Below are 16,477 nucleotides of genomic sequence, written 5' to 3' on the forward strand. Positions count from 1 at the left end.
TCCCAGAGCATCATAGCATTACTCTCTCTCTCTCTCTCTCTATATATATATATATATAGAGAGAGAGAGAGAGAGACACGTGCCTTGTACGGCTCTTATTTTTAGATAAAAGAAAATGACTAACAATAGTTCAAACGTATATACAAGCATTTCTTTTTTACGCTTAACCTGTAGTGATCAGAAATCTCATGATAACTCTCAAGACAGTAGAACTAATGCACAAGCAACAACGGCTACAGTAAAAAGAGCAGGCCTGGAAAAGTTGGACCGCAAAGACAATGAAGGGAAAGGCGCCAAATAATGACACTTCATGGGCATCAACAATTTTAGTAACATCTTCCATGCACGGAATCCACAGACAAGCAAAAACAAGAAAACAGCCAGGATTAACCAAATGTTCATTATTGCAACATTTCACTTGCAAAAGAGAAAACATTACCATTCACATCCCACCCTAACCATAAGTAACAACAACCCACAACAAAAATGGTGCAATTGAGCTTCCTGCATATATCACTCGAGGGATCCAGAATTATCCTTGGCCCTTCAAAAACCAAGATCCTGAAATTTGACGAACTTATGTGACCTGATAAAATGTCTGTATCAAGGAAAACAAGCAATGGGAATGTTTACCTACCCACTTGGAGTTCGTGCAAGTTGACAATACTGTATGGAAGTCAAACATATCGCATGCTGCTCGGTGCTAACGTCGGCTTAGTTCCTCCCAGGAATATTCAGCAAAGGTTAAAACCAGAGCCAGCCCCAGGTACTGAGCATATTACCACAGGATAAGATAATCTAAAGAAATTTTCAGCAGTAAAATTTCAATTACTAGTGAGGATAGCTCCTGCATACTTATGGAAACATTTTGGAATAGGATTTCCGCTCCTGTTCCCGTCTGTCAGCAATCTGCAAACCATTTTTTACATTAAAGGATGTGTCACATTATAAGCACCCACGATTCCTTATCAAGATTGATTTCACCAACCTTTTTCCTTACAGCCGCAAGCTCCTTCTTTATTCCTCCTGTAGAACACAAGGAAAAAAATATAAACCATAAGCCCCAGAGATAAATTGCAGCACTAAATTCCCAAATAGTTGAAAGTACACCAACCGTCATTTGGTTCCAACTCTAAAGCCTTCTTAAAACTTTCAACAGCAGCATCAACATCATTGAGAGCCATGTAAGCCTGTAAGTAGTTCCATTAGAAAAAGATGATAAACAGACATGTATCACAAATATGAGGCACAGGCTATGTAACATGGGTACTTCTACCAGCCCTTCGAAACCATGTCTTACCCACACTAGCATGGGTACTTCGGGTATAGGTCTGAGTTTCAGACTTGATTCAACCCATGTTATCCATTTAATGATCCAATGTTAACTGTGTATTTTTTTATTATGAATTGTTAGTTATATTTCTTTAACATGTTTTAGACCTTTAGTTCCTATACACCCTCTACAACTTAGTATAGTTGTGCATCTCTCTCTCTCTCTCTCTCTCTCTCTCTCTCTCTCTCTCTCTCTCTATATATATATATATATATATATATATATATATATATATATATATATACACACACACACACACCCATACCCATTGTTTCAGAAATTCCTGTGTCGTACCCCAGACCTGCACCTGTATCTATGTGAGATAGGGCACAGGAAATGAATATAGTGGAACTTTTTTTCCTTCTTTTTAATAATCAATCTTGGTGCTAAACCCAATTTGGTACGAACCTGATATCCTTCTAGTGAATCATTAAGAGAAATATAAATTTATTTAAAGTGTTTCATCATTTATTCAGAGGAACAAAAACACAATACGGGTGACAGTTTCATCACATAACTACAGAAACTGAGCTTGAGGTGATAGAAAAAGGAGGGTATTACAATGATATAGTATAAATCAGACCAGATTACATCAGGGTTCAAGATACAAGACTAGCCCCCGTCTTACAACTTGGTAAACTGTAACAAAATCACAAAAGTACACTCACAGTGCTACTAAGAGCATACAAGAAGGTGCTTAAGCACAAACCCATAAAGGCAAAACAATAGCCACCAATGGACAAATACAAGAGCACTAGGGCACACTCACAATAACTCACAATAGCACACAAAAGAGCACAAACAATATAAAAAATAATATTTTATTCACTGTAAAATGCTTAAGAAAAGCACTACGAAATATATGGGAGAGATCCCATATATAGAGAGAACAAGGAGAGCAAGAGAGATAGTCCAGTCCCAACAGCTAGAAGGGATTCAAAAAATGAAAAATAAAAAAGTACAAAAATGCCTTAATGGGCATGACCTATTACAAATACAAAATAAAGAAAATACATAGGAATCCTAAGAATATATATATATATATATATATATATATATAATAACAATACAAATCGGGCATAAAGTGCATTACAACTGTGGTTAGTTGAGCTAACCCATCTACATGTAACATGAAGGCCCTACACAGCAAGCCATGGACCCATGGCATGTGAGTAGATCCACCTGTGGAAGAGTGTATATGTGCAAGAATGCATGTGAGCAATTTCATGTGCATGTGTGTGCATGAGACTGTGTGGGCATGCATTCACGTGTATGTGTATGAGAGAGAAAGAGTACAACATTATATCCTTGTATGGTGATTTTATGTGTTCAGTCTGTCTCAACTGTTTGAATATAGTTAGATGTGCAAAGGTTGTCTGTGTTAAATTGTAATTCATAAGACAATGTATTTTCTATATATATTTTATATGTATAAAAGAAGATACATATACATATATATTTCATATATATGTACATGTATCCATCTACTTATATATATAACATGTATATTTCTTTCTTGTATTAGTTGTATGGGTATTTTAGTCATTTTTACATTTTACGCATATTCATGTTTTTGAATATGATTGTAATTCTTCTTTTTTAATTTTTTTTATTTTTGTAATTTTTTATTTTTATTTTTTGTTCTTTTTTTATGTACTATTTCTGTATACAGTCAGTAGCTGACTGTGACTGACTGTTGTATACAGTTTGAAATAAAGACGTTGGGCTCATTCCTAACAGCTCTAATTAGAGCCTTGGGCTCATTCCTAACAGCTCTAATTAGAGCCGTTGGGAATAGCCCAACAACTCTTTAAGAGTTGGTAAGCCTTATAAATAAGGGATGTGTGAGCTCATTGTAAAACAGTAATACAATGACGAGTTTTGTCTCGTTAGGTTTATAAACACAGTGCATTTGCTGCATTTCTTTCCTTTTGTGGTGTAAAGCATTTGAATGCTATTTTATGTCTTGAGTATTTGAAGTATCAAGTTATTTGAAAACTTGATTGTTTGCAAGGATTTTTCACACGGTAGCAGAGCCAGGTTATTATTGAAGAAGAAAGGTGATTATTGAATAAGATTGTGTGCTTCGAAAGGCGTGCACCTACCTTTCTCTTGATCATCCGCATAGAGACTCCTTGCAATATATAAAGAATCATACCACATCAAGTAAGCTCTAAAGACTCGTTTGTGATAAGATCTTCTTCACTCTATATTCTTTCTCAAAATGGCAGAAAAAGACTCTCACTTCTCTCTTGGGTTCAAAATCAATGGCTCAAATTATCATGTTTGGGATGGTAATATGGAAGCTCATATTAAAGGTAAAGGGCTTTGGAGATATGTCCAAGGCTCAACACCATAATTGTAACTAATGATTATTTTGATAGAAATAAGAGAAATAAAGATTCTTGAAAATGAAGAGAGAATCAAAGCGCTTGAAGACTATAATAAGAAACATGAGGAATGAGAGATGAGAAATTTTAAAATTCTATCATGGATCTTCTCATCCGTTGAAACAAGAATCAATGTCAATATTATCAAATTCAAAAAAGCCTCTCACGCATGGCAATATCTTGAAAAAATATACACTTCAAGAGACTTGTCTCACAAGTACTATCTTCAAAAAAGGGCCTTGACCCTCCAACAAAGCAAAATGACTATTAGAGAGTATTTCGTGGAGTTGTCATCTATTTGGGATGAGCTTGCCATGCTTGAGCGCAAATCGAGTGGTGAAGCCATTGAGCTTAGGCATAAACAATTAGAAGATATCGCTTTTTCAACTTTCTAAATGGGCTTAGACCCAAATTTGAACAAATACGATCATTTCTTTTATTCGCCTTTATTTCCCCTTCTCTTGAAGATGTAATTACTAAATTAAGTGAGAAAGAAACTTGTATGGATATAAGCAAAAATAACCTAAGTGTTCTTGCAACACCTTCCAACCAAGAAGAAAGTGAAGGTGTTAAGGTCGTTTCAAGACCGGGAAACAATTTGAAAACCTACAAACCTCCCCACCTCAAAAATCAAGGAGCAAGGAAAAATAGTGGGCAAGGCGAAAAAAGAGATTATAGCAAAATTATGTGTCACTTTTGTAATGAACCGGGACACATCAAACCAGTTTGTCCAAAATGAAAGAAGTTGCTAGCCATAGCTACCACATCCCAACCCCAAAAGGAAGAAAGTTCATCTTCTTCCAATAGAGCTCTCTCTTTGCATCAAATTGTGAAAGCACTTCAACCTCTTCTCAAGGAGGCAATTTTCGGAGCCATTATGTCAACTTTTTCTCTTCCCGATAAGACTTCTTGGCTTTTAGATTCGGGTTCCTCCTTTCATATGTCTCCAAGTATTTGTTCATTTTTCGAATATTCAAAAAATTCCTCTCCATCCTTTGTTTCAACCGTGGATGAAATTTCTAGTGAAATCAAAGGAATTCAAAATTTTGAAAAACAAGGTTTTTTTATCTCAAAAATTAGATTTATACCAAAATTAAACTTAAATTTGCTTTTGGTCTCTCAACTCTCAAACGATGGATATGATATAAAATTATCATCTGATAAATGTTGGATACAAGACCGTCAGTCCGGGAAGTTGATTGGGGAAGACCTTAAGAAGGGAAATCTATACTATGTCAACTTCCTTCAAATTCCAAAAAAAACCTTTTTTGTAATGTTGTCCAACATAAAGATATTAATGTATGGCATAAAAGGCTTGGACATCCCAATATAGTTAAAATTTCTTATTTACCTTTTGTTAAATATCTTTGTAAAAGTGATTTCACTTGTAATGATTGTACTATTGGAAAGATGAGAAGTTTATCTTTTAATCAAAAATCTATGTTTACAACAAGACCATTTAAAATTGTTCATTCATACGTACGAAGACCGGCACCTATTTTATCAAAATGGGGGTTTCATATTATATGATTTTTGTTGACGATTACACTAGATATTATTGAATATTTTTTCTTAAGCACAAACATGAGGTTTTTATGACATTCAAAACATATCATATGATGATCAAAAACCAATTTAATGGTGACTTGAAAATTCTTAGAACTAAACCTGGAGGAGAATACCTATCAAACGAATTCAAAAGATATCTTGAAAGTTATAGTATTCTCCATAAAAAATCTTGTCTGAAAACACCTCAACAAAATGGATTAGCCGAAAGAAAACATAGACATATTAATGAAACTACTTGAACCCTTCTCATTTCACAAAACATACCAAAAAAAATTTGGGTCGAGGCAGCTCTTAGATCTGTCTATCTCATAAATCCACTTCCATCCAAAAATTTAAACAAAAATTTGCCCTTTGAAATGTTGTACACAAAAGAACCTGATTATAATAGGTTAAGAATTTTTGGATGCAAATATTTTGTTCTTACGGACAAGAATGACAAGCTTTCACCAAAAGCTATCACATGTGTTCTGTTTTGTTACTTTGAAACTCAAAAGGGGTTTCAATGTTACGATATTAAAAACGACAAATTACATGTGTCCAGAAATGTGAGTTTTCTAAAAAATGTTAGTGGTTTTGAAAGATGTGAACCTCATGAAGAAAATATGGATTATTCCTTTTATTTGAGTTATTATCTAGAAATGATGATGCTAGTGACGATGAGTTCTCACATAATGACTCTAGTGATAATGAAGTTGAGGAAAATAACTCCTTACTACACCCACCTACTGGAGCGATGGATCTCTTGAAAGATATAAAGCTCGTCTAGTAGCCAAATGATATAGTAAAGAATACAGGATTGACTATGAAGAAACATTTGCCCCTATTGCACGAATGGTTCCTGTCAGATGCCTTATTACCATCACTTCTATTAAAAATAGAACATCTACTAAATGGATATTAAAAATGTCTTTTTAAAAAGCAATCTTAACGAAGAAGTGTATATGGATGCTCATCCAGGAATTGAGACTCCTAAAGAAAAATTATTTTGTCTCTAGAAAGCACTTTATGGACTAAAACAAGCCCCCAAGGCTTGGTATGATAGATTGAACTCTATAATGTTGAAAAATGGTTTCTCATGTTTTACTAACACCGCTTTATTTGTCAGAAAATCCAACGCAGGAATAGTAATATTGTTTTTATATTTTGATGATATGCTAATAACTGGAAGTCATTCTAAAGAAATTAAGAGCATAAAATCTATTTTAAAAGATAAATTTGAAATGTTTGACTTAAGATTTTTGGCCTACTTTCTGGGAATTGAAGTTGCATACTCACATAGAGGTCATTTTTTATCTCAAACTAAACTTGCTTTTGAGATTCTTGACAGGTCAGGTATTACAGATGATAAAATTTGTAAAATTCCTGCTATAGTAGGAACCAAAATAAAAATTGATGATGAAATTCTTCTCAAAGATCTCACTCCCTACAGACAGCTTGTAGGCTCATTGATGTATCTGAGTATTACTAGACTAGATATTTCACATGCAGTTCATACTGCCAACCAATTTCAACATGCACCAACATCCGTTCATATGAGTGCAATTTTGCGGATCATCAGATACATAAAGAGATTGTTGAATAAGAGAGTATTTCTATCATCTTCCTCTGAATTGAATTTAATAGCTTATACTGACTCTGATTGGGGAGGTAATCCAAATAACCGTCATTCCACTACTGCCTTTTGTGTGTTTTTAAGAGACACATGAATCTCATGGAGATGTAAGAAATAACAAAAGTATCATTATCCTATACCGAAGCTGAATACCAAGCCATGACAACTATTACCATGGAGATTGTATGGATTCATTAGCTACTAGAAGATATGGGAATTAATGTAGAAGGGCCCACTAAGCTATGTTGTGATAACAAGAGTGCAATTTATATTGCCAAAAACCACACATTTCATGAGCGAACTAAACATATCGAGATGCACTATGTCCAAGAAGCATATTTGAAAGAAGTCATAGATCTTCCATATGTAACTTCAGAGACAGATTTCTTCATCAAATCGCTATGCTCACCGTGATTCAACTTCCTTCTTGGCAAACTTTTGGTCATTATGCCCTAAGTTTGAGGAGAGGTGTTAAATTGTAATTCATAAGACAATGTATTTTCTATATATATTTTATATGTATAAAAGAAGATACATATATATTTCATATATATGTACACGTATCCATCTACTTATATATATAAAATATATATTTTTTCTTGTATTAGTTGTAGGGGTATTTTAATCATTTTTACATTTTACACATATTCATGTTTTTGAATATGATTGTAATTCTTCCTATTTTAAATTTTCTTATTTTTGTAATTTTTCATTTTTATTTTTTGTTCTTTTTTTATGTACTATTTTTGTACACAGTCAGTAGCTGACTATGTACAGTGTACAATAGTCAGCCACTGACCGTTGTACACAGTTTGAAATAAGAGATGGGCTGATTCCCATTGGTAAGGCTTATAAATAAGGGTTGTGTGAGCCCATTGTAAAACAGTAATACATTGAGGAGTTTTGTCTCCTTAGGTTTATAAACACAGTGCATTTGCTGCATTTCTTTCCTTTTGTGGTGTAAAGCATTTGAATGCTATTTTATGTCTTGAGTATTTGAAGTATCAAGTTATTTGAAAACTTGAATGTTTGCAAGGATTTTTCACAGTCTGCAGTCTGAAAATTCTCTATCTTCCTATGGCGCTGTGAAAATAAGATATTCTTCAGAAACTAATCAAACCCCAAAATATGCTGCTCACCAGCTCAGCAAAAAACCAATTGCAATGCATCAAAAGAAATATGCAATCACCCTCTGTTCTGTTCGATCCCTTTTTTCCTCTTGAAAATGAAAAAAATGTAACTTTATAGAAAATGGAATTTTTGAGCAGTGACAATATGGAAGGTATGAGGTAAACATGCAAATACCAACCAAGACAACACATCTTTCACTACAGAAACCACCTGTGCTCTATTTGCAGCCAGGCGTCAGTATGTTGGTAACCTTTTCTTCCTAATATTTAAGAACGGCTATAATTTTCATTTCTGAAAATTTATCTGGATTATATTATATAATTCTAGTAGCTCTTCAAAGGTTCACAACAGAAAATACAAGAACTGAACAAAATGTCAACAAAAGCAATGTTTATAAGATAACTTAATTAACAGCCTTACGAGCATATACATCCTTTATCAAATTTGAACATTGTGCGCAGGAGTATGCAGTTACAGGAGGATGCAATTCCCTTTCACCAACCTTGCATGTGGATGCATTAGTGACGAGATTCACAAAACATAATTTACTAAACTAGTGCACATCCTACAAAGACGATTTTTACCATGTCCAGCAAACCCAAAACTAACATCTGGCCCAGCATATTATAACCCACATTAGTTTCGCACAAGTATATATGACTGAAATGAGATACAATCAATCCCTGTCAAAAAAGAAGGCCATAAATCTTCATATGTTTTTTATATGAGGATGAATGCCTTCAGGTCAACATGGAACAGGCTTGCTACAGAACTTCTCAACATTAGGGCCATGGCAATTGGATGACCTGCTAAATCTCACAACTGCTACCAGGCAAATCTTTATGCATGAGAAATTGTCCAAAGAAACTATAAAATAAACTGGTTATGATAGCCTTCACAAGCATAAATGTGTTTATACTCGAATGACAAAAAAAACAAGTGCAGCTGGTTCACCAAAAGCCAATCTCCAATTTTTTTAGAACTCACATTCAAAAGAAACTAACCTGACCCTGGCGGAAAAGGGCTTTGACATTGTCTTCTCCATCACGCATTGCAAAATCAGCATCCAGCAAAGCACCCTTCAGATCACCCAGTTTCAGCTTACAAGCCTATAAAGAAGTTTAAGGCTTTAAGCCAGATTGCAGTTAAGGTCTGGGCAGAAAGAAGCCAGAAATGATTTTGAACAAGCATCAAAGATGATGAAAACTTAATTCTTGAGCATAAAAGTGTGGCTGCAAACATGAAGGTCCAAGGAACAAGAATCTAGCCAAGGTTCAAAGTAGAGCAAATACATGTATAAATTTACTTAATGGTGGAAATCATTTGATGATAAACTCCACATGTGTTCCATCGTTACAAGTATTAAGGAGGAAAGTGGACCAACCAAGAACCCCCTAAGAAAAGTTATAGATACTCCTTGTTTGGCCTACACACTGGCCACAGAGTAGGAACAGTTCCTTTATTCACTGGAAGCTAGGTGAGGGTCTAGTTGATGGTCTAGCCAACCTAGGCTACCTATGTGAGCCACTAGGTGACCTAGGCAACAGATTTGTTGATAATTGAATTATTGTTATCTTTCGTTTTTTCATGCATTATAATGCCAGGTGATGCCAAGATAAGGTTAGGTAGGCACTTAGGCTTGCCCAGTGCCTAGGCATTTGGCATACACGATGATTAACTAATAAACTGCTGCCACAGCAGGCTGACTCTAGAGGACAGCCAAAATGAAATGGATAATCTCAAAATCATCGCATAGGTGCCTAAACAATGGACAATGTGGCAGCTAAGGAAAGGCTGTAGATGAATAAACATAAGCAAAGCTTAAAAGTTCAATATTGAGCAAGGAAATCCGACAAATTATAATTTTATTTTTATTTTATTCAATAATGGGACTGAAAGGAGAACACTCTGGGCGTAAAACACCTTATCCTCTGTGGTAAGGCTATTAATTAAAAAAATATGCTATATTTACATACATGTACATTGAAATTCTTGTATTGGTAGCACTGTCCCTAACAACAGCTTCTTTATTGAAAAGAACAAAAAGTGCATACACATTGCTCAATGGCATCAAGCTCAAACTAAGCCAATTCCAGACTTGCTCAAGCTCAGTTTACTTATGATGCTCAAGACTCAAGAGCTAGACTACAACTTGGTCATCAGTGCAGATCCCAAACTTCAACAAGCACATAAACAAAATGGTTCTAGGCTTCTAGCTACTTACTAGCATAACCTAGAATGTTGTATCAAGAGAAGAGAGAGTTCTCGTGAGTACTGGTTTTTGGGGCATTTAAAAGAACACAACTGTAACAGAAAGTGGCAGACCAAAAAAACTAAACTCTCAAGCAGTCTACAAGAGAGAGAGAGATGCTTATTGAAATTGAAACTATTAAATTCTCACTCTTAGAAATCACTGACAAAAACCGAGCTTTCATTTGCCAAAACATAAATGATGTCTTGAAAGTTTAAATATTACTTTTACTTATCACTTCCTGCATTAGAAAAGTGAACATGCCATGCTCATACAAACCCTCTGTACAGGTGCATAGAGATGCTTAGCCACTTGATTTATGTCAGGCACTTACCATGTAGAGAAACATCACAAGCACAAATGCAGAATTACATGGCAGTAGATTGCCAAACATGCCTAAATTACAGGCCCTGCTTCAGCCCCCAGACAAATGATTGTCGGTGTTTGTGTGTGCATGCACGCTCATGCTTGAAACAAATAATGAAAAATAAACAATAACCAACAGTAAGACTAGCAAGTACATCAAGGACAAGCAAAACCGTGCAAACATCCAAGAAGGTCATTTGTTCTTTTAAGCGAATCCAATTGAAGACAGACATTAGTTGCATGCCACAAATTATAGATGTATAGCAGTAGTTTTTATGATTCATCAACTACTAGAGTAAAGATAAAAATAGAAAGAAGACTATTAGCAAGAAAGACACTTGTATGCAAAGAAGAAGATCAATATTTTGCATGCACTACGTGAACACACAACTTACAGAGCTGTTGGTAAAGATTTGTGACTTTATCTTCCTCAAAATTGAGCTCTTCTCTGAAAATTTCATATGGCATGATTGATTAAGAAACAACAATAAGGTTGTCTGAAATGAAAAAGCACATGAATAGAAAAAAATATGTGCCTTCATCAATGTCTTCTTTCTCCCAACACACATCAAGATAGCGCAACGCCTTCTTATACTTCTTGAGAGCCATTTTGTAGTCCTGCTTCTGTTGCAGTAAAGCTTCAATCAGTTAACAAACAGGAGATGACTAAGTCAATTGTTCCGAGTATCCAAAGGCAAGTTGCTTAGTACACCATTCTTAAACATTCTAAAAGAAAACAATTAACCAACGAGAAGGGGCTAAACAATTGCAAATCTTGACATTTGATCAACTTCACCTTGTAGTGTTCATTCCCAAAAGCCTTAGCGGAATCAACAGCAACCATCCACCAAGCAATGTCTGCCGGCTTCTCAACGAGGTCAGCAGGCCAATCCGGATGCATGTCACCATCCTTGAAGAAATTGGTTATTCCGTCATCCTGTCCTTCAATAATTTCCCCACAATCGACAATCTCAACATCTACATTTGGGTGGTCATTCTCACCTGCAGGAGTGTGCTCAATCGCCCTGACCACTCCCATACCTTTAACCACCTTGCCAAACACAACATGCTTCCCATCAAGATGTGATGTTCTGGTGGTAGTGATGAAGAATTGAGATCCATTGGTGTTTGGACCAGAATTAGCCAAAGACAACATTCCTTTCCTCTCATGCTTTAATTCAAAATTTTCATCATCAAACTTTAATCCATATATGGACTCTCCTCCAGTACCATCTCCTGCTGATATATCACCACCTTGAATCATAAAACCTTTGATAATCCGGTGGAAACAATTTCCCTGAATCAATAATGATCCAATGTTAGTGCATATTCAACAAAACAAAAGAAAACCCAGCTAATTGACCAAAAAAAGAAGTTATTTGTTCCATGTAGGAAGATGATACCATCTGATATCCAAGGCATCAAAATGAAATTGGTGGTAATGCAGAGATTGCTAAAGCCTATTTATCCCATGAAAAATGAAGACAGACAGTATAACAAAAACAAAAAAGAAAGGACTCATGAAACTTATTTAATAAAAGATGATGAATAAGAATGAAAAATATAACTACAGAAAAAAGTTAAAAACCAAGACCAACAACAGAAACAAACATAGAGCACTATATTTGATATAAGACGATGGGTAACTGAGATTCTTTCCCTTATTACTATGCACACAAGGGAGGAACAGTATGAGATGGAAATCTCACATACGGTTCTAGAACGGAGATCCTTGGAATGGAATGAACAACCGTAACGGATGTCAGCTCAATCTGAAGGAAATTATGCAGAAGCTTTACAGAATTATTATGAAGCTATGCGACCAGAAATTGATTCTTACAATCAAAGTTATATACTCTATGATATAGGCCTTATAAACAAAGATCCAGAGCTTTGATTCAAAATGATATGGATTCATCCTCCAACGTGGAATTGCCAAAACATTTGAACCTGCACTCATTGCAATATAAAGGGGTAGTAAATCAAATAATAGATAGTAAATCAGTAGGTTTGAAAATCAATGAATTGCTAATCATAGAATATTATTCCCGACAAACTTGAACCTAAAATAGCAAAGGTTCGGACAATTTTGTCCTCTTTTCACTGAAAGAGTGGAGGGATTTTATCCTAATTTTGATCCCATTCACTTGTCGCAATTGGATCAGCAGTGATATTTTCATTCACTGACAGATCTTCTTTCTTTCCCCCTCTTTCCGTTCTTTTCCTTTTCCGTATCACAGTAATGAGGAATAGAAAATAAATCTCTATAAGGAAAGGTCTTACTCTTAGAATAAGAGTATCAATTGGTATTTGATACATTCTATGGTTGGTAACGTTAGTGAATTAGTTGAGGATACGGAAAGAGAGGGATTCGAACCCTCGGCAAACAAAAGCCTACATAAAATTTTCCAATGCTATGTCTTGAACTACTTGGCCATCTCTCCTACATAACCTTATTAATTATGACCCAGAAACCAAGTGAATAACGAGTCACTCATATTATTGAGTACAGGTACGACCGATCCATTATCATATCAAACTTTTCGTCAAGGAACGGTTCATTAAAACAAACATGGTAGTGACGCAATGCACACTAGAACACTCTCTCTCTCTCTCTCTCTCTCTCTCTCTCTCTCTCTCTCTCTCTCTCTCTCTCTCTCTCTCTCTCTCTCTCTCTCTCTCTCACACACACACACACACACACATGGCATGAAACATCCAAACGAATTGCACGAAATGCAACAAGACAAGAAGAAAAGCACAAGCAAACATCAAGGCAACCAAGACAAAACGGAAAAACGAAATGGGTACTCATCCATCTCCCAAATGCGATTACTCCTCAACCCGAAAGAACCAATCAACCACCACCCATTCTAGACCCAACCACCATTCGACTATTGTCTCACCAACAAGGAAAGAATGAAAGAATCGTACCAACCGTCCCATAACCTTCGGAAAAGCAAAGAAAACGAAAGAAGAGGAAGAAGAAAAAGACCTTGAAATGCAAAGGGACGCCCGTGTTTGGTCCGACACCCTTCTCCCCTGTACAGAGCGCTCTGAAATTCTCCGCCGTTTTGGGCACCACGTCGCTGTAGAGCTCCACCACTATCCTCCCTTCGAGCTCTCCCCCGATAGCAATGTCCAGGAAGCACCTAGGATTCACCATCTCTCTCTCTCACCAGAGAAAAACCCTAGTGGAGTTCTTCTAGACTCTCTCTCTCTCTCTCTCTCTCTCTGTTATTAATAAATGTTTGAATCCCTCAAGAGGGAGAGAGAGGAGGCAGCGCAAAGCAGAGTAATAAATGTTTGAATCCCTCGAGAGGGAGAGAGAGGCAGGGCAAAGGAGAGAGGACTCCCTCCTTCCCTTCTCACCATTGGCTCAAAATCTATTAATTGACTCTGAAAACTCATAATTACAATCTGATAATCTAATAAAATGGAGAAATGAATCCTTTAAATTAAATTAAGGGATAAATTTTGAAGTGGCCACTAAGTCTACCTAACAATTAAAAAATGCTGCCATCTTTTGAAAAGAAATAGTAAAAAGTAACTTATCGATGAAAAAAATTAAGAATTTAGGAATCACTCTGTTTTTTTTTGTTTCTTCTCCTATAAAGTTCGATTCGCCACCTTTTCTTTTAAAAGTTTAACCAATTTGTTGTAACACGAAGGATGATAATTTGAAGATAAAAAAAATAACAAAAAACAAAAATTAAAGGAAGAAGATGTCAATTCAATACTCTCTGGCTCTCAAAACCAGTTTGGAATATTAATAGTAATTGCAGTTAAAGATAATTTATATATAGGCACATAAAGTACGAGGAATTCATGTTTAGTGGCTTTAGTTTTCAAATATTTGAGACAATATCTTCCTTTCTAAGAAATTGCTCATATGAATGTCTATCATTTCTTTTTACCCTTTAAAATTACTCATTTACCCTCACAAAAACGTGGAGCAACAAATATGGTATCGAGGAAGAAAGGGGTTAAAAGCATAGTGACAAATATCGGAAGATTTATGAAAATCTAGCGATAATATCGTGAGAAATTGCCTTAAAGTTTAAAATGGTAATTTCTTGCAAGATTTTCAAAATATCGCAAGTTTTATAAAAAAAAAACTAAATATTGTGATTTAAATGTGATATTTACATTTTAAACTGCCATTTATTGTGAAAAAATTGTGCATTTTTTAAAAACTGTTTTTATTAATATTTTTATAAAAAATATTTTTTATATTTTTTAATTTATTTTTTTATTGCCAAGATTTTGCCAAAAAAATGCAAGATTTATGAAAATTTTTAAATTTCTTGCAAGTTTTTGAAAAACGAGATTTTGCCATTTTTAGCATGTCATATGGTTAAAAGTACCATTTCAAAGAGTTTACCAAGGTTAGATGATATAAAAATTTATTCCATTGATCAATTTTCTGAAAAGTAACGGCTATGTTAACTATTTGTTTGATATTTACACAGAGAAACCGCCCACAGGATTAGAAACCTAGCCCTTCTGACTTTGCCTGTTGTATTTACAATGATTGTCTTGGCAGTGTAAAACTTCGTGGACCTAACCTACCCCCATGGAGTCACATTGCTCCGGCTAGCGGTTAGCGCAAGGGGCAACGCTTTAAAAACCGAGTTAGTTATGTATAAATTTTCTAAAGCATTTGCTTTTCATTTGTATTATCAAAACCTTGAACCTCTTTCAAAAATTTCGAAACATCAAACACCTTATTGAAATATGTTATACCTTTAGGTGTAATTTTGGAACTTTTTCCAAAATAAAAAAATTTATTTAAAAAAAAAATAACCGAGAGTTGTGCTGGTGTAATGGAGTGGTGGTACAGGAACAGTGGCCAGTGCAGACGACAATGTCAGGGTCTGGTTGGACAATTATAAGTTTATTACCTAAAAACACTGACAGGGTGCTGAACGTGTACGTTAGCCACAGTACGGGTGATTTTCTTAACATACGGACCCTTAAAGGGGAGAGCATAGTGACATGGGCCCGGTCACACTTACCCCCCACACCACCAACTGTCCCCTGGAGGATTGTGGGCGTGATTGGATCCGGTAGACCCGATCCAATTTGAAACACGAGCCCGTTTCCACTTTGTGGTATCCTGTTTGGATGTCTTCATGGTCTGCCCCAATGTTATCAGTATGGGTGCGTATCGGCCTGTATTCGTTTGATATGCATTGTATGGGCAGAAAATGATAAGATTCAGGGGTGAATCGGGTATTTTTTAATAAATATAAAAAAATAATTATTAATATTATTTTAATAGTTTTAACATGTGTTATGTTATGATTGACATGTAATATTTTTTATTATTTTTTGGTCGATGCAGAACAATTTACTTGAGTATCGGTATGTATGAGTCCGATACAGCTGAATCGGTGGCCAAACGATTCAAGGCCGATACCGATACTTACAACTTGGTCGGACCTTGACTAAAGATATGGGGCACGTTTGCTTGGCCCTAGACACGATTCGTTCTCTTTTGTCTCATTTTGTCATTTACAAAGCAAACGTGAGAAAATGAGGCAATGACTTGGGGATGTAAACTATTCGGATTCGGATAGGGTGTGACCAATATTAGATCTGACCAATAGGATATTGGTTAAATGGATTCAGATTCGGATCTGATGTGATTAATACCCAATCCAACCAATCGGATATTGCCTAAAAGAGTTCAGATTCGGATCTGATGTGATTAATACCCAATCCAACCAATCGGATATTGCCTAAAAGAGTTCAGATTCGGATCATATGTGATGAATACAATATCTGACTAATCGGATGCTAGATGAACAGATTTAGATTTG

At 35.5% G+C, this 16,477-nt stretch overlaps 1 protein-coding gene across 3 annotated transcripts; it reads right to left on the minus strand.

The window, feature by feature from the left end:
* Positions 1 to 279: 279 nt before the first annotated feature.
* Positions 280 to 14,026, minus strand: LOC149812424 (peptidyl-prolyl cis-trans isomerase CYP40-like). 3 transcript variants are annotated; one of them, XR_016428469.1, is made up of 10 exons: positions 13,648 to 14,026; positions 11,449 to 11,949; positions 11,189 to 11,276; positions 11,048 to 11,100; positions 9,040 to 9,144; positions 1,115 to 1,190; positions 989 to 1,026; positions 856 to 909; positions 638 to 769; positions 280 to 561 (listed from the first exon to the last, which is right to left on the minus strand). XR_016428469.1 is itself a non-coding variant. In XM_089992631.1 (9 exons), the coding sequence occupies exons 1-8, from the start codon at positions 13,816 to 13,818 to the stop codon at positions 856 to 858; spliced, it is 1,086 nt and encodes a 361-aa protein (XP_089848757.1). In that variant the 5' UTR covers positions 13,819 to 14,026; the 3' UTR covers positions 280 to 769. The 3 variants fall into 3 exon arrangements, 1 of the variants encoding a protein (XP_089848757.1); XR_016428470.1 differs by having other exon boundaries at positions 634 to 769; XM_089992631.1 differs by having other exon boundaries at positions 280 to 769.
* Between the last annotated feature and the right edge of the window lie 2,451 nt (positions 14,027 to 16,477).

Source organism: Nuphar pumila, chromosome 17, assembly GCF_984573655.1.
Source record: "Nuphar pumila chromosome 17, dmNupPumi1.hap1.1, whole genome shotgun sequence".
Classification (NCBI taxonomy): Eukaryota; Viridiplantae; Streptophyta; class Magnoliopsida; order Nymphaeales; family Nymphaeaceae; genus Nuphar; species Nuphar pumila.

What these genes read in the sequence shown, in the direction of transcription:
- LOC149812424 (XM_089992631.1), bottom strand. Translation starts at nt 13,818, where the DNA reads ATGGTGAATCCTAGGTGCTTCCTGGACATTGCTATCGGGGGAGAGCTC. An exon ending in AAATCTTTACCAACAGCTCT is followed by an intron (nt 9,145 to 11,047) that starts GTAAGTTGTGTG and finishes ACTTCTTTATAG; the next exon opens with GCTTGTAAGCTGAAACTGGG. An exon ending in TTGCGGCTGTAAGGAAAAAG is followed by an intron (nt 910 to 988) that starts GTTGGTGAAATC and finishes AATGGTTTGCAG; the next exon opens with ATTGCTGACAGACGGGAACA.